Below are 23,135 nucleotides of genomic sequence, written 5' to 3' on the forward strand. Positions count from 1 at the left end.
GATCTCTACATAAGTGAAACCTATTGAATTAATTAATTCTACAAAGAAATTGTACTGCGAGTCTAAATAGAAGTGAAGGGCATTCTTCCAGCCACCAGGAAGGTCGCCTATAAATTAGTGAAAAACAGGTAAACAATGAGAGAAGAGAAAATGTAGGAAGACAGTCGGATTTTGTACATGTGTGAGGAGGTTTTGTGATCAAAACCATGTGTTCCAACTTACAGCCGTAATGATCGTAGAACCCTTTTATCGTTAAAGCACAAAAACCTTGTAAAAGTTGCTCACAAAAACCTGGCACAAGAAGGCTAGTACGATCAAGAGGTGTTGTCATTCCGCCAGCTAGTTTTGATTGTTGAATCTATTACACTGCTTGTGAAAAAGCATTTCTGACAAAAAGAGATGGCCATTGTTTTCCAGTGCTGTCAGCCAAATAACGTAAATACCAACTAAAACAATAATAAAGGAAAAAACTAACTAAACCCTAAAATAACTATAAACTAGGCTACCTGTGGTGGAGTACAAGCTAGTTGCAATCTCGGAATTATGTCAAAGATGATGAAGAATACCTAATTGATAGCTTAATGTTAACTGCACTGCTCAGATATCAAAGATAGCTGGAGAGGGTGGTGGGCGGAATCACTTCCCTGTCATTCCCCTCCGGCGCTTCTTCCCAGTCTTCGAGTCACTTCCTTTCGACAAAGTTGGTGACTTCCCCTTAGTACTTCTAGGCACCTTTGCAGAATCAGTAGAATTATCCTTCATATCCTCTCTCTCTTTTGCCTTTGATGAACCGCCTGATTTCATCTTGCCAGTACCACTAACACCAGACTTACCACCACTTTTGGGTTTTTGTCCTTGGAAAGGGAGGCACTCTTGGGATTGTCTTGCTTGGACTTTCCAGTCTTTTCGACGTTTTGCTTGGACTTGGTGGAAGCTCTAGGTGTGCTGGTATTGTCATCCTTGAATTTGCCAATCTTGTGTGTGTTGGGATCATTTTTCTTGGATTTCCCACCTGATTTAGGAGCAGGACCAACTGATTTACTACCGCCACTTCTAGATGTTCGATCCTTCGATTTGCCACTATTGGCATTCTCTGATTTACTTTCAGTCTTGGGAAAGTCATCTTTGGACTTGCCATCAACTTCACTGCCTTCACGGAATTTATGACCAGATTTTGAAGATGTGCCTTTGGATTTGCTGGAAGAAGCACCTCCACCCCTAGAAAGTAAACTGGAACCCTTATAAGCCAGCAAAGAAATAACACGAAAAAGTCTATCACTAAAAGAGCACTCACTTTTTGGGTAAAGCATCCATCTTCGCTTGCTTATTTGGCTCATCAGAATTATTTTTTGCTTTCTTCTTAGGGGGCCTGCAAATAATGATGGAAACAGAGCAGAGCATATGTTATATAATGACCAAGCAAGAACATTGTGAAGAATACAAATCAGAAAGCCTCAGGTGCCAAACATATAAGCCACTTTGCATAAAGGACAACCACTAGACGAAGGGATTCTTATATATATATATATATATATATATATATATATATAGGAAAAATGAAGGATGCATTAATGCAACTAAAAACTCATAAAATCAAAAGAGATTGCCACTAAACCCAAAGGCTTTGCTATGGCAAATCAAGAGAACAAGGAAACCAATTGGGCAGTATAAAAAAAAAAAAAACAAGAAATAAAGTTGATAGCTCAAGAATAAGACACTTTCGTTTGATTCATTCAGTAGAAATTTGTGTAACTTTTAAAATTGAAAGGGATGCAAAAAATGCAGTAGGTTATTCACATTTAAGGAATAAAAAACAAATCATTTCATAATTTCACTGCCATACTGCACATGCCACTATGTGGCACCATGCCAGAGCAGTCAGAAAGGGAATCCATTCATTCTATAAGCTCAACATCCCATATGATACATGTCATATAAGTAATGGGACAGAATTAACAAATTGCTAAAATAGGTTCTGGGTTGCAAAATTTTGACAGCTAGTACCGATGACACAAATTTTAGAACATCTCAAGAGAAAACCGCAATGCAACAAATTCTTGACTAAAAGGTCAATACCAAAGTAGGCAATACGTACATTTCAGAGGAAGGATCAGGACTTGGCTGATCGGCTACTTGTTCCTGTCAACAGATCTTATCAGCATCACTCAAGAACACAAGTATAAGCTACAAAATATAAATCAGGGAGCCACCCACCCCATCTGACCCAGAGTCACCTCCAATATATTCCCACTTTTCCTTCTTAAGATTTAACACTTCTTCATCGCCATCTGTGTATAATACCTATACATAATCCAAACAGCACATCCAATATGAGTACAAATAAAAGTCAACACTAAATGCAACATACAAGATTTTAAAAAAATATATTTATTGTTTGAGAAAATCTAAATTTTTTGTAAATCGTGTACACTTAGAGAGAGAGAGAGAGAGAGATCACAAAAGATGATAAGTCTTTGGGGCTTGTATAATGGGCATCTCACCCTATGCTTCTTTGAGCTAGAAATAAAAGAATCAATTACACCATCATAAAACCTGCAAAATTACAAAATAAAACGTAAGGGAAAACAAACTCAACATTCTTGTAAATCCACGTAATAGAAGTTTCCCCATCAAGGACCAAACTTCTCCAGAGCATAATATAAAAGCAACAACAAAATGAAACAGAGTTCAGTTAATAGGCAATGCAAAAGGTTAGATTATACAGCATACAGGTTCCAAGGTTGAAACTAGGCGCAGTTATCAAGACACTACTGTTATAATGAAAGTAGTTACAACTCTAGAATCAGAATAAAATAACCTTTAAGGGACCAGGTCTAGGAGCTTGCATGTCCGTGTGACAGCCATGATATAAAGGACTAGGATCCACTGGGATCACACCCCTACATAAATCCCCTACATAAATCTGATGTTAAAGCTACTCTAAACCAAATAAAGACACCCGCTTTCTCATGTACAAACCCCCAGAAAAGCTACTGCTTACTCAACTTCCCAATTGAGACCAAGAACCATTTTATCATCTCATTCTTTTCAACCTCATTCGTAATTTAGATTTACATTTTCCAAGTAATCTGAGATACAACACCTCTAAACTGCACTGTGGCCAAACATCATAAATGCCACCAATGCTGTAATTCTCTCCTTTACGACTTCATCTCACTTTTACAACTACAAAATTTCTCATATTCCCCCCTTCCAGATGAAACATAATAACTCCATATAGACCAAATTTTAACAAACACCCAAAAGGTGAAAAGCCGTCTTCGCTGAAAGTAGCTTTAATTTTCAGGTATGATACAAATTTCTTACTTATCAAAACAAAAAAAGAAACCAGGTATGATATACAACAAAAGCTTGTTGGGTTGATGATGAATTAAAATTGACAAGATTTTAGTAATAAATAGTAGACAACTTTGCAATGAGTTATCATGAAAGAAACCAAGCCCCAATTGAAAAAAACAATGGCATGACTGAGTCTATAAAATCTTGAGGGCCTTAAAATGATTGAATAATACTGTTTATAAACACTCAATGAAAACCACTTTAAGCAATTCTACTATGGGAATAAACGAACATACACATATGCACAGCATTCAACAGTTTAATTTACAAACTTTCCAGAAATGGATTAGAAAATAAATTAAGAAAATATAAAACATAAGATATACAATGTCACAAAAAGCCATCATTTAAAAGATTAATCGATGAAGATCTCCAATTGAGAACACATAGAAGATAACGACAGTACTTACATCCGATCCTTAGGCCACCAAACCTTAATCTTTGAACCAACCAAGTTCTCACCATAATCAGAATCCTGAGATAGCAACCACTCAAATAAGGAACTGATTTCTAGTTAAATCGTAAGTACAAAAATATGCACAGATAATTCTTTGACAACTTTGAAATTGAAAAAACTACTTAACATTGGAAATATTTAAAGAACCCAATGCCAAAAGTAATTTCAACACCCCAATAGGGGTAAAAGATACCAAAATACAATGTACTCAGCTTCATGGAGGATATCCCACGTTAATATGATAGGCACAATAAATCATGCCAGTTAGAAATTTCATTTTGAAGCTAAAACCATAAGAAATAAAATATATACAGCCTTGCGAACCAAAGATACATACATTTTCTTTGCCTGGAGTACGCTTTCTCTTGGAATTTGTCTTAGGGGTCTCCTCCAAGTGATGATCATCTTTGGTAGATTTTGTGATTGACTTCGGTGAAGACACCATTTCCTACATAAATCATTGAAACAACATTTCTATTAGCTTTAGGGTCCAGCACAAAATATCGTGAGCATTACATTGACACTACAGCAAGCTCATGATTCGAAAGCCAATTAGAAAGTACTTTGTCATCAGCCTTGGCAGGAGATTTTGTTTCATCCTTCTCACGAATAACTTTACCCTGTCCCCGCCTTTTCTTCTCCTCTGGTCGCTTTGAAGATGATCCATCACCAATCTTACTGCTTCCATCTACCTTCTTAGCTGGCTGCCTCAAAGGTTTTGCCTCTGAATCACTGCTTTCCTTTTTAGATTCTACCAGAGTCGGCGTTTTATTCTCAGTAGAAATCTCACTAGGAACCTTTTTCCCTGTGCGTCTAGTTGGTTTTAGCTCCAAATCACTTGTTGCTTCAGATACCTTTTCTGAAACTTCATCTGCTGATGGTGTAGCCTCTTTAGTCAAGCTCTCTTTTTTCTTTAGTCGTCCACCTGCCTTCTTGGAATAACTTTCATCAGGAAGGCTACCTCTTGGGGATAGGGGAGCAACATTCCCAGATTCATTATCCAAAGTCTTAGGTGAGGATACCTTAGTACTAGTCTCTTTTTCATTTTTTGGAGACCCAGTTGCCTCAACAGGTGGATCCTCCTCAGGAGATGGACTAGGCACATCCTCACTGTGATTTTTATGCTCTGGCAGTTTCTCAGTTTCCATCTCACCATCAATGACAGAGTTGTCAGGAGGTTCCGTGTTTTCAGAAGGTTCTGTTGATTTTTTTGTAGAGTTAAATTTTCTTCCTCTTCTAGTTGTTTGTTGGGGCTGGTGTTCTATGTTTATTGCGTTCTCAGTGTCCAAACTATCAGGTTCAGCATTGCTCGATGCATTCATACTTATGGATGGATCAGCATGATGACCATCGTCTTGCTTTTGATCAGAGTTAGAATGTGGCAAAGAGTCATTTTCCCCCATCTGTACGACACCATTGCTCTGAATAGCAGGTTTGACTGGTTCAGAAAAAGCTATTGCTTTTGATCTCCCATTATCCTCCTGAACAATTGAAAAATGATATAAAAGACAACTCGGGCTCACAAATTTAAGTTTCAAGATAAGAACAAATGATATAATTTAATAGCAAGACAAAGCATTAAGATAAGTGGAAGAACATACCGGGGCTTCCTCATCCACAGATGACTTCACTGACTTGCTCTTGTCAGCCTGTAGAATATAAACACAGAAGCATGAGTATATTCGCATCACAAGCAAATTATTATTATTTTTGATGAGTCAACCACCAATGAATACTTGACCAGATTGGAAGAGATATAACAGGAGACGACGATTCAATAGATGACCACCCTCCCCCCGCCCCCCGCCCAACCACCAGAAGAAAAAATAAGTGTAAAAAACATCACATAGGTTTCAAATCCATGTGAACCGATCATGATGTTTCATGAACCTGTTCTCAGACAGCCCACCTCAACAAAATTACCAAACGAAACTTCTACATAATCAACAAACTATCTCAACATTAATGCTACCAAAATCAGATAAAACAAGGGAATCAGAGAATAGCATTGTTCCAAACCACTGTTTAAATGGAAATATCTCTTAGTCAATTGAAATTTTTACTGTTGAATTATTAAGAAAATAGTTTTAGGAGAAGAGATGGTGATTGGAGGATACGGTGGTAGTAAGATTGTAGAATGGAAACAGTGATGCCAGATGAAAGTGACTACATCTTGGTGAATACTGGTAAAATGTTATGAGACAAAGGACAGAGCAGACGTGTTGATGGTTATGGAGGGACCACCAATCAAGAGATCTTTAACATTCATGATAAGGCAACGAGGGACAGAACTTATGCATCGATGGCTTTGGAGGGAGCACCAACTCAGAAGTTCTCTTACAGTCATGAAACAGCAAAAAGTGTAAGTTTCACTATCTTGGAATAAATGACAAGATTACCGTATCTTTGCCAGTAGCATGGGCTTCATTCTGCTCAACAGCACTAGATGTCTCTTGGCATATCGAACCAACAACTTCACTATAATCATCGAAAGATATTCCCAAAGTTTTCACCGCTTGCATTAGATAAGGCTTTACCTTCGCAGCACAAGTTTCGAACACTCTCTCTGCCAACTTCCGCGCTACAGGCAGAACTTCCTGGAAATGGAGGGTCAGAAAATTGATAAAATTGAGAAGGCAGATGCATATTGTCAGGCTCACTGCATAACTAACCTCGTTGTCCTTTTTCACACTAGCTAAGATGGGAGTGAGCAAGTCCAGAGATATATCTTCACTTTCTTCCAAAACAAGGGTCATAATTGTCTCCATAGATGAGAAGACATTCTCTGGGTGATAATCCCTGACATTTGAACAAGAGGAACCATCAGCAATGAAAAATAAATAACAAATACATAATTAACTCCCAAAAAGTTTCCTGGAGACAGAAACTATAACTTATCAGATAGATATTCAAAACAGGAGATTCAAACTAAAAGATGATCAGGGAATTGGATAGAAATCAACTGCGTAAAAAGAAAACTACACCAAGTTAATGCTGAATAGCTCTCTTTAAAAAAAATTAATAAAATCAAAGCGCCCAAAATAACAAACAAAATCATGAGGATGAAAGAGAGAGTAGCTGAAAATCGGGAAAAAATAAAGAATACATTAACTTATCAAAGTAAATTTGAGAAGAATGGTGTGGTAAGAAGAATGGTCAAAGACAAAGCACAAGGCCCGAACGGCTTTTCTATGGGATTCTTCCAAACATGTTGGGAGGTAGTGAAGGAGGATCTAATGAAGGTGTTCCAAGGGTCGTTTTCAGCTGGAAGATTTGAGAAAACTCTAAATGCCACTTTTATTGCATTGATTCCTAAGAAGATTGGGGCATCAGAGGTAAAGGATTATAGGCCCATTAGCCTTGTCGATGGGGTGTACAAGATCATCTCCAAGGTGCCTTGCACATCGCTTAGGAGAGGTATTGGGGAAGATCATTACGAAACCACAATGCACTTGCAAGGACTCAGTTCTTATCGCCAGTGAATGCCTAGATAGCATACTAAAATTTGGATCTACAGGGATCCTATGTAAGCTGGATATGAAGAAGGCCTATGATCACGTAAATTGGGACTTTCTACTTTAATTATTGGGGAGGTGCAGATTTGGGAGAGAGATGGTGTTCGTAGATCAAATGGTGCATTTCAACGGCGAGATTTTCAGTTTTGATAAATGGCAGTCTAGTTGGCTTTTTTAGCAATTCGCGAGGCCTAAGGCAAGGGGATCTGTTGTCCCCACTCCTCTTCGTCATTATTATGGAGGCACGTAGCAGGATGACATCAAATTTGGTTATGAACGGTTTTGTGGCTGACTTCTCAGTTGGTGAACCCAAAAGGGGTATTATTAACATCTCTCACTTATTGTTTGCAAATGACACACTAGTATTTTGTGAGGCGGAACAAAACCAGCTCCGGGCACTGAAGGCACTTCTACTATGTTTTGAAGTAGCGTCTAGTTTAAAAGTGAACTATGATAAATCAGAGTTAGTGACAGTTGGTAGTGTTAGCAACATTCGGAAATGGGCCAGTACGCTTGGATGTAAGGTTTCCTCTCTTCCCATGGATTACCTTGGACTTCTGTTGGGGGCTGCCTCAAGGGCTATATCAATATGGGATACAGCGATTGAGAAGATAGAACGTAGATTGACAGGATGGAAGTGGTTGTACTTCTCGAAAGGTGGCCGGATTACCTTAATCAAGAGTACTCTTTCTAACTTACCAACATATTTCTTGTCTCTTTTCCCAATTCCAGCTAGTGTGGCGGCCCGGATTGAAAAACTTCACTGTGATTTCTTATGGAGTGGCGTGCGGGATGAATTCAAATTTCATCTAGTTCGTTGGGACAAGGTATGCACTTCAATCTCCTCTGGTGGGTTGGGAATCAGAAATATGAGAATTTTCAATCGGGCCTTACTTGGGAAATGGTTGTGGAGATAATATGGAACCAAATGCCCTATGGAAATTGGTAGTTGATTGCAAATTTTTTTTTTTTTTTTTTTTTTGGGGGGGCCGCTGGTGTACTAGAGAGTTGAGTGAGGCTTATGGAGTGGGAGTTTGGAAGCACATTAAACGAGGTTGGAAGGTTTTTATTCGTCATACCAAACTGATGCTAGGAGCGGGCTCTAGAATAAAATTTTGGAGTGACATATGGTGGGGAAATAATGCCCTAAAGGACTCCTTTCCATCAATTTTCCGGGTTGCTTGTGATCAAGAAGCTTCAGTGGCGGATCTCATGGTGTTAGCGGGAGATCAAGTCCAATGAAAGATCACTTTCAATAAAGCGGCACAAGATTGGAAAGTTGGCAGCTTCAAGGACTTTTTTAGCCTATTGTATTCTGTGAAACCGAATAGACAACGAGTTAACAAGTCGTGGTGGGTACCTGCAGGTAAGGGTACATTCTGGGTTCGATCCTTCTACAAGTCCCTCACACACTCACCGAATAATCAGTTTCCATGGCGAAGGATTTGGCAGAATAAGGCACCTCCCAAAGCGGCATTCTTTACTTGGACAACTTCCCTGGATAAGATTTTCACAACAGATAACCTGAGGAAGCGCAGGGTGATTATACTAGATTGGTGCTGCATGTGTAAGAAATCCAACGAGACTGTGGATCATCTCTTACCATATTGCGAGATTACTAGAGCGTAGTGGAATGAAGCGTTTGACCGAGTAGAGTTAGCTTGGGTAATGCCCACCACAGTGGTTGAGTTTTTGGCCAATTGGACACATCCAGGAGATATTCCACAAATCAAAGTCGTGTGGAAGATGGTACATATTTGTATTATGTGGTGCCTGTGGCAGGAGTGAAACGACCGAACATTTAAAGATAAGGACCGGTCACTAGTGGAACTTAGTTCTTTATGTTTTAGAACTCTATTCCTATGGCCATAGCTATAGACTTTAATGGCCTTGATTTCATGACTTTCTTGTTTCTATTGCTACAACCTAAATAGGTCTTATCTCTTGTAGACCATCTTGTGTACTTGGACTATCATCATTAATAAATTGATTAAAAAAATTACTCCAGAAATTTGTAAATAATAACCTTATTGTGCCTACTAAGCTTTATTGAGGGGACCAAATTAGCACGCAAACCATATAAAGTGTACCAGATGTAGCAAAAGAAGAGTCTTTATGAACATCAGCTATATGAATTACCAAACAAAGGTACATAATAAACGGTTTGGGCTTGTACATATCTTGTCATAAAAGCTAATTGGTCTTCCAAGATAACTTAAGTGAAATTTCTTCTTTTGATAATTAACATAAGTGTAATTTCAGCTGTAAAACCATGGAAAAAAAATATAAAATTGTTGTTTAGTATCCAACATATTTAGGCCTCGTTTGGATTCGAAAAGTGTTTCATCTCATCATTACAACTTTCTCAAATTCTCACACAAAATATAATAAATGATTCAACTTTTTCAAATCTCAAAACAATAATAATATTAAAAAATAATATTTTAACAATATTTTTTTTCAACTTTCATCTAAAACCATCTCATCTCAGCTCTGAATCCAAACCAGCCCTTAAGGATCCACTTTTTATGGATATAACACTTTACATTTAGGCCTAGTTTGGATAGAAAAAGTCTCTCATCTCATCTCATCTCATCACATCCTATCTCATCTCATCTCATCACATCCCATCTTTTCTCAATATCCAAACACTACAAACATTTTTCAATTTCAAATCGTCAATTTTTTCATCTAATCATTACCCAATCATTACAACTTTCCCAAACTTCCAAACAAAAGATAAAAAATTCAATTTTTTCAAATCCCAAAATAAAAATTATATTAAAAATTTATATTCTAACAATTTTTTAACTTTATAATATTTTTATTCAACTTTTTCTCTCTCATTTTCCAAAACTCTATAAAACATCTCAACTCAAACAATTTCACTGCTATTCACAAAACATTTCAATAATATTTACAGATCATCTCATCTCACCTTCCAAACGAGACCTAAGGTAAGAATTACACTCTCACTAACTACTCCAAACAACTCAACATATACGTAAGCCTAACCTGTTTTAGACAGCACCACTCATGCCACAGTTCAAATGTTTGAAAAAAATCAGTCTAATACGTAAGTACCATTTCACAAATCAAAACACGTCAGATAGATATTCAGACTCCACAAAGATAAAGACACTACGGGCTACAGCAGATATTTTCAATGATAAAACATCCTTAAGATGGGGTGACGTTTCAAACCTTACTGCCTTAAAGAAATTCTGGAACATCTCAAGGATCAGGGCATCACATTCAAGATCCAACATCACCACGCATGACCTGACCTTGGCCACAGTTTCAAGAATTGAGGTCCTCTTTGTATATGACAGGCTGGAATTGTCAGAAAGATTTTCAAATGAAGATACTAGCAACTGAAAGATCTCCTGCACAACATAAAATGAAATATTATAAAAGCAATATAACACCGGAAATTTGTTTTTATAATTTTTTTTTTTTATATAAGTGAATTTGTTTTTACAAATAATAATGTCGAGGCAGCTAGCTAGAAGGTAAAATCCCCAAAAATATCCCAACCACAAAGTTCAGATACCTTCATCTGGTTATCATCATAAGGAGCATCAGGTGCAGTTATCCTTGTAATTTCACTGATGCAAGAGGCAACTGCAACTTTCACATCGGCGTCTGAATGTCTAAAAAGTTTATCAGCAATCAATGCTTTCAGTGATGGAGAGAGTGCACTTTGCATTGATTTGGTGGGAGACTGTTCCACTCTTGACAGACAATTCTCTACACGCTAAAATCACCAGGGATAAAGAAAGAGCGTGATTATGCAAATACAAGGCCATCAGAACAAGTAAAAAGTCACAAATTTTGCCATTTCCAGTCCCCCGTCATTACAATAGTTGAGACACAGAAAATTTAACCATTCGCTAATGCTGGATGCAGGCATGAAAGTGAACATTAAAGAAATCTCATAACCAATAATTTTCAAAGATCAACAATTGCATACTTGTTTGGAAACATTTGCAAAAGAAGGTGCATCATTATTAATGAAACAGAAGAAAAAGTGAAGATGCTGCATGTAAAACGAACTGAAACTTAACTATTAGCTATGTAAATCAAAAAACAACAGCATGATATGCAATAGCAAGAGAACATAAGACAATTCTTGCATTCTCTACCCATGCATGCTCCTTGTATCCCATAATTACCCCCATAACATGTCATTTATAAAATTTTCCAAAAGAAGAAAATCTTTCAAATATTTCCCTTCCTAAAATAATTTTCACTATTATTTTTGTGAACTGGTCATAATATTCTTCAACACTAAATTGCAATATTCTCTAAAGAAATCAAGAAAATTTCACATTCACATAAGGACAGGTACTTGATCATTCATGGCTGATAAAGCTCAGTTATAAATTATAATAGCGCATGAGAATATGTCCCGTATACTTGGGCCTTTGTCTATTTTATGCTCAATAAGATTTTGTTATCGATCAAAAAATAAATTATAATAAAGTATTAAGCTACTGATTGAATATGCACCATCCTCATAGCTTATTACAGGGAGTCAACAATAATTTTTTAATATTTCAAAAATTGTGAATGTTCCAAATGAAACATATCTTATGTGGGTTCAGTTTTTTTATAAGTATATCTTATGTGGGTTCATGAAATAATACGTTAGAAATTCATAGTGGGGCTCATGTTGAACAAATCCAGGCTCACGAGTTTCACACATATGCAGACAGAAGGCATTTATGCCTTTTATGCCCCAAACACCTCATGCAAAGGCCTAAAAAATAGGGCTTCACTACTTTCAGAAAAGGAAAAAATATCGTAGTATTTTTAACAACATATGATAAAAAAATTATTACACCCTCTAGATACAATTTTCCGAAAGGAGATTGAATTCTCATATAACTCAATTCCAACCAGGATATGGAAAATTGATACAATCCACCCCCACAAAAAGACATATAGCAGTGAATACATTAAAAGAATAACAAGCCTTTCTCTAGTTCATGATTAAATAGCTAAACAAGCAAACACCCAAAAAGGGTAAACGCATTGAGTCGTGTTCAAAAACGTGATTTTTTTTTTATAAGTAAAAATATTATATATATATATATATATATCAATAGGAGTAATCAAGTACACTGGACGTATACAAGAAAAAACACCTAACCCATACAAGAAAGCCCATAATGACCCAAAAGCCCATAAAAACCTACCCAAAATACACCAAACCCGAATTGGAAAACTATCATTACACCTCCCCGACCCCATCCCCTAGATTCCTTAAAACTAATCCTCAACCCGAACATCACAAAGCCCTCCCTTTACCCTTCCCTCGACTTGAGCTACCTCCCTTAGCATCATAGGTGTTCAAAAATGTGATTTTACCAAAAAAAAAAAAAAAGGATATAAATGGAAAGGAATTAAAAATGTCATCTATTATAATGTTGTGCTTATCCATGACCATCCTCCTTCGGAAAGTTATAGTACAAAATCCAGTTCTGCTTGTCAATTATTCTCTTTCCAAAATTTCTGTGGGGAAGATGCCAAGATCATGAGTTTCCAATTGAAATGTCTCTCCCTCTCTCTTTTCCCCCTCCTCCGGAAAAGATGGCAATAATGAAGAAAATGCAAGTCCTGATTAGTGATTATAGCAGCTCATTCGACAATACCCCAAAGAAACTACTAATGTGACATTGTGTTTAATGCAGAAGCCAAACAACTGCACGCATACCTGCAGATTAAAACTAATATATATATATATATATATATATATTTTGCGTGCATACGGCATACCTATTTAACAGAGAAACTAACCCTACAATTTTTTTTTATTGGCACTGGCTGTCTGAGAACAACATCCCAACTAATCCCAGGGGTGTACAGAAAACTAAGGGTGGCAATATGTGACACGACCCGTTAAACCAATACAAACACGACACAATAAAAGCGGGTTAGGGTTGAGTGTTAACGGGTTCGGATCAAAACGGGTTGACCCGTTAAGACACGATTGCTTAATGACCCGTTTAAAATTTTAAAATTACCCTTATACCCTTTACCCTTAAAACCTAAAACTAAAAATAGTAAAAAAAAAAAAACCCTAACTCAGTCTAATGTCCAGCCGCCCCCCCCCCCGGGGTTTCTGTTTCTTCTTCATTCTTCTTCAGAAACTCCTCACTCCTCAGTCCTCGCGACCACACCGGCTCGCCGCTCCTCTTCACGGTGACGCCGCATCGCCCACGCCCATAGTCCAGTGTGCTTCAGCCTTCACGCCTCAAGGTGACGCCGCCCCCCCTCCAGTTTCACGGTGACGCCGAGTCGCCCCCACGATTTAAACCACGGATTCGCAGTTGCCGCTGCCAGCGCCCCGTCGCCCACGCCGCGCCGTGCCCCGTCGCCCACGGTAAGAAAATTTGATTTTCGAGATTTTTGTTGTGTTGTACAGTTGTACTCGGTAGATTTTTCGAGATTCCCACAATCTCAATCTCAATTGATTTTCGACACTAATCTAGAACTCTAGAACGTTTGTTTGGTTAATTACCCAAAAAAAAACGTAGGAGAAATTTGAAAAAAAAAAAAAACCTTCCCCTAATTAATGACTGCATAGCCGCCCCCCCCCTCCCGGTTTCTGTTTCTTTTCTTTTTTTAATCTGTATATTAGCTACTACTGAATTCTTATATCTCACAGAGAAGGCATTGCATAATTTGCATGGAAAAAATAAAGCATTTGAGGGGGAAAAGGAAGTTAGGAACAGGTTTTTTTCACTTGGGAAGAAAAAGGAAATCGAGATTGTGATTAATGCTATATGTTGATTTAGTTACTAGGAATTGACATACTTATCTCATTGAAGCCAAACAACTTGTCAGTTGGTTGAGTGTGGACAGTTTAATATTGTTTCGAGAATCTCAATAAGTTTTATCTGTAAATGATAGATTTTCAAAATTTTAGCATACGAGATTGTGATTAATGCTATATGTTGAGTCTCAATAGTTTAATGTTGGTTGAGGGAGGATGAGCAATCTGTGAAAATGGAAATGAAATGAACATAAAGTTTTGTGTTTTGCTTTGGTATGTGCTACATATTGAGCTAAAAGTGCCTTATATATAATGTCCTACTCTTACATTTGTTCTTGTCGTTTGTTGTCAGATGAGTTCGGCAGCAAGTGAAAATGACGAGATGATTGATTTGGATCCGTTTGACTCAGAAAGTTTTCAAAATGAGGAAGTTAAAACAAAAAGAAAGAAACGGTCAAACGTGTGGGCTTTTTTTGAAATGGTTCCTGACTCTGAGACCAATGATGGCAAGCCACGAGCCAAGTGCAAGATGTATGGAGTTACTTACATGGCAGCAAGCAAATATGGAACCAGCAATATGAAGCGTCACATTGACACATGCCCTAGGAGAAGTTCACGAGATATTGGTTAGATGATGTTATCACAAAATAGTGGAAATATTTCGGTAAGCACTCATAAATTTGACACTGAACAATATAGAGAAATTTTGGTAGCTGCCATTGTGAAACATGAATTCCCTTTTCGGTTTGTTGAATATTCGGGGGTGAGATCTTTATTACAATATTTGCGTCCAGATGTTCCAATTATTTCTAGGAATACTGCCAAAGCTGATTTGGTTAAGATGTATCATCGAGAAAAAAAAAGGATTAAATGCATGTTAAATGATTCTCCTGGTAGAATTAGTCTAACATCTGACTTGTGGACTTCTATAACCACTGATGGTTATATGTGCATTACAGCACATTTTCTGGATAAGAATTGGGTTCTGCAGAAAAGGATTTTGAACTTTTCTTATATGCCACCACCACATAATAGCATATCTTTGTCTGAAAAAAATTTATAATTTGCTATGTGAGTGGGGAATTCAACACAAGATTTTTTCATTGACTTTAGACAATGCTTCTTCTAATGATGTTTCAGTAGAGTTGTTAAAAACTCAATTGAACATTAAGAAAGCTCTTCTTTGTGATGGTGAGTTCTTTCATCTTCGTTGTTGTGCTCATATTCTGAATTTGGTAGTACAAGATGGGTTAAAAGAGATTGATGTTGCTATCCAAAAAGTTCGTGAAAGTATCAAGTATGTCAAAGGATCACAAATAAAGAAAGTAAAATTTATAGATTCAACAAATCAAATGTCTTTGGATAACAAGAAAGGGTTGAGACAGGATGTCCCCACTAGATGGAATTCTACTTATCTTATGCTTGAGAGTACTCTTTTCTATCGTCGTGCTTTTACTCATTTGGAGTTGACTGATTCCAATTTTAAGCATTGTCCATCAATATCTGAGTGGGAAAGAGTACAGAAGATTAACGATTTATTGAGAGTTTTTTATAGAGAGACCTGTAATTTTTCTGGGATGAAATACCCTACAGCCAATCTCTCCTTTCCATCAGTGTTTTCGATTTATTATACATTAAAGCGGCACTCTGAGGATGAAGATGACTACATGAAGAGAATGTGTTGTAAAATGCTTGCTAAGTTTGAGAAATATTAGTCAAAGTTCAATGTGTTGTTGGCTATAGCAGTTATATTGGATCCTCGATACAAGCTTCATTTTGTTGATTTTTCTTATACAAAGCTTTATGGTGAATGTTCCATAGAGTATATGAATATTCGGAGCAAAATGTCATCTCTTTTCATGGAATATTGTTCTTCTAGTGCTCCCATAATGATTGTTCTACCACGACTTCTGATAGCACAGTTACTAGAGAGGAAAGTCAGTCTTCATATGATAATTTTTTTTTGGAGGTAATATCAAATAATATTTTTTGTTTAATGATTTATATTATATTGTTGTTTCATATCACATATTGGCTTGAAAATATCTTTATATGTTTTTTGTTTACAGGAATTTGATACATTTAGACCTGATGAACTTTCTGGTTATATGAAAAAAAGTCAATTGGATCTTTACTTGGATGAACCTAGGGCAGAAAGAAATGCAAAGATTGATATTCTTTCCTTTTGGAAAGGAAATGAATTTCGTTATCCTGATCTTGCTCGTATGGCTCGTGGCATTTTGAGTGTTCCAATTTCTACAGTTGCATCTGAATCTACTTTTAGTGTTGGTGGGCATATTATTGATCAGTTTAGAAGTGCACTAAAAGCAGATATTGTTGAAGCATTAGTTTGCACTAGAGATTGGTTATATGGCAAGGAGCAATGTAATATTATTTTTATTTTATTGAATAAAAGACTGTAATTCTTCAATAATATAAAACTTTACTGATGTCTTTTTTTTAATAGAAACACAAGAAGAAGTTAAATTGGACCAGTTAACTGAAGATGTAATGGAGTTGGAGAACAACAAGGGCAAGGGCTTGGAGGACACTCCACCTCATTCTTCAACTTCTAGATTTGTTTGGATTTGTGTTTTTAATTTTTATTATATTTGGGATTGTAACATTAATATATTTACTATGTGTATTTTGTTTATTATATTTGAAATGTAATTTTAATATATTGTTACAATGTGTGTGGATATTTGTTTGGATTGTAATTTTAGACTTTAGTTTTTTTTTTTTTTGTAGATATTATTTATATTTATAATTTATAATCAGGTAAAACGGGTCGTGTCGTGTCGTGTCGTATCGTGTCTATTCAATCCATTAACGTAAACGGGTTGGAACAGGTCGGGTCGTGTCGTGTCAATTTATTTTTTAATGTGTCATAACGGGTCGTATCGTGTCAACTCGTTATCAAACCGTGTTATGTTTGTGTTTGAAATTTTGACACGAAACCCTTAACGGGTCATGTTCGTGTTGACCCATTAACTGTAATGTATATACTCTGACACGACACGAATACGACCTGTTATCACGATTTGACACCCCTACAGAAAACTAGCCCTACGATTACTTATATAAAAATCATCGAAGTTAAAGATTCGATCCCTCATCTGAGAAACTTTCAAGGATGAGTGTTACAAACAAATAAAAACACAGTAGCTTAGCATCAAACGATTAGTTATGCAGCATGCATAACTCCTAATTCAAACCAATTCCAGTATAATATACGTCAGTGGCACCGTGAAGTATTAATTCAGAAAAAACCGTCTAAACTAAGAAAATAAGCAAAAGAAATGCAAGAAAACATGCAACACGTATAGAAGACAAAAGGTAATAACACAGATGACGAAAACCAACACAACCCTACATCACAAGCTTCAATGGTATTAAAATGTCAAGAACCCATCTCATTAAATAGAGGCAACAATCGTATCTATGGAATTTAATAAAAAGACGAAAAAAAGTGAGTATTTTTTTAAAAGTGATCATTTTTATAAGTAAAATAATTTATTAAATAGCGCAGAGGGTTAAATAAATTAATAGGGTAACAAATTTTGAATATGATTGGGGAAAAATCAGAGCTTTACGTCGAGGATAGGAAGGAGGTCATCCACGGAAGAAGGAGGGTCCACGAGCTTATTCCCAGCTTGGAGAAGCTGTTCTTCGAGTTCTGTATCCGAAGACGCCATTCGCTGGCTTCGTAACCCTGAATCCTTCCAAATATCAGGCGTCTTGCGTCGATTTCAAACCATAGAAACCCTAAGGAGCGCACGAACGAGAGAGGAGAACTCGAATTTCAGCGAAAGAAAGCGCTATTAATCTTTGGAGAAGAAAAAAAAAATTCGAGTTTTTTCAGAGAGAATTTTAGGGATTTCTGAAATTTCCGCAGAAAATATATACCGATAACAATAAAAGAACTCCGCTGTGAAATATCATACCAAAAAAATATTGTGGGCCTATTTACCTAAAGTTTTGCAACTAAGGTCCGGTTTATATTCGTAAGTTATCTCAATTCATTTTAACTCATCTCAATTTATTTTATTATTATTTATTATTATTTATCAATTTTAACTCATAAATCTCATTATTATTCATAATTCATCTTATTATTATTCACAATTTATTTCAACTCATCTCAACTCATCTTCAAATTCAAACGATGCCTAAAATTTATATACATACGGTAACCACACTTTTATGATAAAAATTATCCAACAAATTTTGAATATAAATGACTTTATTATTTTTTGTTTCATATAAATTTTTTAATACTTTTAAATATTTTTAAAAAAAAATTATAATATTATTAATTAATATTTTTTTAATTACTAAGTCAAAAAAAACTAAATAAAAAATAAAAACAATCGGGCAAAAAAAAGAGAGCCCATTTCGAGCTCCCTAGCATCTGTCTTTATTTTATCATAATATCGTAATTAAGTCATTCAAATTATATAATGAGTGGGGCTACTATGCCACCCCACTCTTATCGTTAGGCATGCCACCCATGGTTTTTTTTTCTTTTTTTTTTATATTTTTTTAATACATTTAAATATTTTTAAAAAATAAAAAAAATATACCAATACATTTAAAATCACTTCCTTAATCACTAAGTAAAAAAAAAAAAAAAAAGATTGACCAGCAGTCATAGTGGGGCGGCATAATAGACTTTCTCTTATATAATATAAGTACAACGGCCTCTATTCACAAAATCAAAATAACTGTTACGTTTTTTTTGAACGGTCCACTTGGATATTATATATTTTAAACTTATGTAAACTTTAAATTTGTACACATTCTTATGCTATTTTAGCTCTGCTTATAGGATTTGTGCAAATTTTGTTTGAATGTTTAAGAAATGTTATGTGTCTTATTAAATTTGAAAATTAAATGTGTGTACATTATTTATTCTTGAATCCATGATATAAATATCTTTGTGGTATATTGGTGATTTCTCTATTATCATGTGGTCATGAATATGATATTTGGCTGGATATTTTGGTTGAGATAAAATTGTATTGCTCACATTATTTGATTGATAATTTATTCAATCTCTTATAGTTAATAAAATTCTCAACTCTCACACGTCCAATAAATTGCTACTTACTGAGCACGTGGTAGCTCGCCACTTTATTTCATATATTTTCAGAGTTGCAGAAAATTCATTCATTTGAAGTGATAGTTTTTAAGCCAAAGATTCGAAAGTGAACTTAGTTTGGTCACTTGAGGTTGAAAGCTTTCAAGAATGATTATTTTGTTGCTTGAAGATGATTTTGGTTGTACATAAGGTTTAATTCAAGATGTGGAGCCACGTGGATTGCTTGCTCAAGTCATTGAATTTTTAAAATTAATAAAATAATTCTACATGAATGTTGGTATGAAAATTTTTTCCAATCTCAAAGCTTCATTTAGATCTTTAAATGAGCTCAACTCATCTCAGTTAGGTTATATTTTAGACATATCCTAACATTCAAATACACAACTTTCAAATTACTCAATATAACTCAACTCAAGAATAAAACTAGTATGCCTCTCTACTTTGACCGCTTGTCAAAATTTTATTTTATTTTTTTTACTTAGTGATTAAGAAAGTGATTTTAAGTGTATTGGTGTATTTTTTATTTTTTAAAAATATTTAAATGTATTAAAAAATGTGAAAAAAAAAGAAAACAAAAATTTCTTGGCGGTACGCCCAGCGGTAAGAGTGGGGCGGTATAGTAGCCCCACAAGCTTTTTCAACTCAACGTCTATTTACTAGGTAGGACCCACAACTTATTTTAACTTTCTATAAATACATTTAAACGTATCTTAATATCCAAACACGTCTTAAACTCATATTAGTTGAGCCCACAAAACTAACTTCACTATCTCAACTTACTACTATTCATAAAAAACTATACTCATCTTAATTTAACTTAACATCAAAACGAAGCCTAAATATATGAATGATCTATCCTTGATGCCTGCTTACAAATAAATTTGTTATCTATGTTTTTAGTTTTCTTATTTACTTATTTTCGAACATCTAGAAAATTTGGATGTTGCGTATCAAATATATCATTGCCGATAAATAATCCAAAAAAGACGACATAGTGTTTAAAATTTCCAAATTTATACTAAAATTGATAATCACTTGATATATTTGATATAAAGCAGACTCCCAAGCCACAAATCATTAAGAGGAAAGTGGCAATTTTGCGAAAATCACTACGAGTGGTCCTCACGCGCAAGCCCTTTTGATAGCTCTTCTCGCCACACGCGCCAGATCACCGGACTCGCCACCACCACATCTTTCAGATATGACCTTTGCGGTTGAAAAGAGACAAGCGTGCTTCCTTCACGCGCCTTCACAGATTCTGAAATCTACCGCAGTTGATCCAAACTGTAATCTATTATTTTTCGCATCTATCTTACTTTTTTTTTGTTAATTAAGAAAAAAAAAGTTCGTCTGTCAAACTTTTGTTTGTAGATGTTGAATCATCTTCTTCTATGAAGGGTGAGGTTGGACTGTTTTTTATCATCACTAAGGGTGGGCAGCAGAGTCCCGCACCCCTGCACCCTTTCGCCCCATCCCCGCATGGTGAACTATATGTTATAAATATTTATTATTTGTACTATATGTAAATATAATAATATGTATTAAGTATAACTTTTATTTAATATTTTGTGTAAACTGTAGTATAGTAGGGTGACCATTTTATAGATTGTTAATGCAATACAAGAGTCTCACATCACTTAAGCGTGAGACTTGTATTGTGAAGGTAATCTATAAAATGATCACCCTACTACACTACAACTTATACAAAATATGTACTAGTAAAATTAAAACTACATAATTTTTAAATTATAATCATATTTATAAATTTAAATTTATAATTTGCGTCAAAAAATGTGTTTTTTATCATTTTTAAATTCAAATAAATTTTAAATATAGTAGATTGTAGTCTATTATTAAAGTGGGCGGGATGGATGCGAGGCAGGGGCGAGGAAAGGGCTATCCCGTATGGTGCAGGTAGCAACCCTAATCATCACATGCCTCATGGAATATGGAGACGTTGAGAGATATTGCTGAGTGCTTTTAAGTTTAAACCCAAGCCATCACAAAGGACACCGATTTGGGAAAAAGAAAGTTGTGCTTTGACTTGACTAAAAGGTAATGGAACTTTTAGGTGCGGTTTAGATAGTAAGTTGAGATGATATAAATTAGATTAAAAATTGATAATTAAAAATTGAATAAAATATTATTATAATATTATGATCATTTTAAAATTTTAAAAAATTAAATTATTTATTATAATTTGAATAAAAATTTAAAAAAATTATAATAATTAGATGATATAAATCGAGTTAAATTTAGAATATTTTTTAATCCCAACCTGGCCTTAATATCAGCAAAAGAAAGTGGGCCATAAAGTACCATTCATCTTTTCTTTTAGTCCATGATTACATTTAAGAAAGACAAGATGGTTTTGATGCGATGCTGGTTTTTAAGGAAATTTCCCCTCATGTTTGGTAAAAACTAAAGCTGTTCTCTCTCTTAAAGCTTACAAGCCAAAAGAAAATTTTGCAACATGAAAGTGAGTTTGCTGTCGCGGTTTTTCTCCAAAAAGCTAAAGAAAGTTTCATCTCATTTGCAGATTATGCCAAATATGGTACAAGTGCTGCATCTCAGCTGCAGAATTACCTAAAATGCGGTGCATACATGTGATTTATATCCTTGAAAACATATTAAGCCATCATGGGAATGATCATGCACATGTATCCATGAAATTCGGTAACATGGAAAGATAATGCACAGGAAAGTAAAATGATGTGATCCACGAGTTGCTTTGTCTATGAGCTACATTGGACTAGCCAAACCACTAAAACTCAACATATGAGCTACCGTAAATTAAACTCTCCAGAGTATTTAATCATTTGGCTAGATACTATTTACTTACCAAAGTAATATTTTAATCATTTCCAAAGTAATATCTTACGTCTATTTCAAAAATTTATACATTATTTTAATGTATATATTATCTAATTATTTTTAAATCTATATTATCTATTTTAATTTTGATAAATAGTACTTTATTTTCTGTCTTATTTTATTTCATTTTTCAATAGTATGTAATATATTTTACCTAGTTTTGTGGCATCAAGTGGTGGAATCCAGTTTGAATAAATATATGAAGTGTATTTGTAAAATATATTAAAAAAATATATAAAATATTATTAAAATATATAATATTACATTACTGTTTTAATTTTAAGATGACTAGTCCAATATAGACTAACCTAGTAAAAAATTAATGCTATAGCCAAAACTTGAAGTTATAGTCAAAATTTAGACTTGACAATGATTAATGCTCTTAAAAGTCAATAGGCCTACAACCCGACGAATCCGGTTTGTGTTTGCAGGCCCGACCCAGCCTGGTCACAAGGGAACATAAAATGACCCGACTCGACCCAACGTAGGACAATTTTTTTTTTTTTAAATTGTAAACCGTTAACAGCAACTTTTTCATTTTTTTTTAAACAAACAACGACACCTTTTTCTTTTCCTCAACACTTTCTCATAAACCAAACAAAAATGAGCTTAAAAAAATGTGAGATTTTCCTCAATACTTTCTAAGAAACGAAACAACAACAAGTATCACATTGATTGACAACCAAACAAATATGAGCTAAAGAGAGAGAGAGAGAAAATAACCGCCCTTTATAGCCATTATACCACCAAATGATGTTCCAATAAGAGAAAATGGCCAATCTTCCCACTTCACCCAAAAGTATAAGTATATATTGAATTTTAACACCCAGACAACAAAGCCTATCAAGAAAATTCGTCGACTGTGCAAGAACCTTTAAATTTGAAATGGTTTCCAATAGAATGAAAACGTTGCGAGAGAGAGGGGAGAGATATAGTTGTTTGAGAAATATTTTATATCAGCATGTCAGTGTGAGGCCGATGATGACAGAGAGAAATAGGATGGCATTTAACGTGTTAGCTGATGGCATTTAGCGAGTTCGACCC

General features: G+C 35.2%; 1 protein-coding gene and 1 long non-coding RNA gene across 7 annotated transcripts; one reads left to right on the plus strand and one right to left on the minus strand.

Annotated features, from left to right (window-relative positions):
* Positions 1 to 309: 309 nt before the first annotated feature.
* Positions 310 to 18,069, minus strand: LOC121263699 (muscle M-line assembly protein unc-89-like). Of its 6 annotated transcripts, none has more exons than XR_005940322.1 (15): positions 17,710 to 18,069; positions 10,886 to 11,089; positions 10,537 to 10,718; positions 6,490 to 6,616; positions 6,217 to 6,414; positions 5,419 to 5,466; positions 4,381 to 5,298; positions 4,155 to 4,265; positions 3,771 to 3,835; positions 2,502 to 2,553; positions 2,215 to 2,301; positions 2,096 to 2,139; positions 1,295 to 1,369; positions 567 to 1,230; positions 310 to 386 (listed from the first exon to the last, which is right to left on the minus strand). XR_005940322.1 is itself a non-coding variant. In XM_041166740.1 (14 exons), exons 1-14 carry the CDS (start codon positions 17,809 to 17,811, stop codon positions 801 to 803), a joined length of 2,631 nt encoding a protein of 876 aa, XP_041022674.1. In that variant the 5' UTR covers positions 17,812 to 18,069; the 3' UTR covers positions 310 to 800. The 6 variants fall into 6 exon arrangements, 2 of the variants coding, with proteins under 2 accessions (XP_041022674.1, XP_041022673.1); XR_005940321.1 differs by having other exon boundaries at positions 310 to 419; XR_005940320.1 differs by having other exon boundaries at positions 507 to 1,230.
* LOC121263702 lies at positions 16,008 to 16,663 on the plus strand. The gene is made up of 3 exons (XR_005940323.1): positions 16,008 to 16,082; positions 16,183 to 16,498; positions 16,581 to 16,663. It is a non-coding gene; the product is annotated as an uncharacterized LOC121263702 (long non-coding RNA).
* Positions 18,070 to 23,135: the final 5,066 nt, after the last annotated feature.

The sequence above is a fragment of the Juglans microcarpa x Juglans regia genome, chromosome 4S (assembly GCF_004785595.1).
Source record: "Juglans microcarpa x Juglans regia isolate MS1-56 chromosome 4S, Jm3101_v1.0, whole genome shotgun sequence".
NCBI lineage: Eukaryota > Viridiplantae > Streptophyta > Magnoliopsida > Fagales > Juglandaceae > Juglans > Juglans microcarpa x Juglans regia.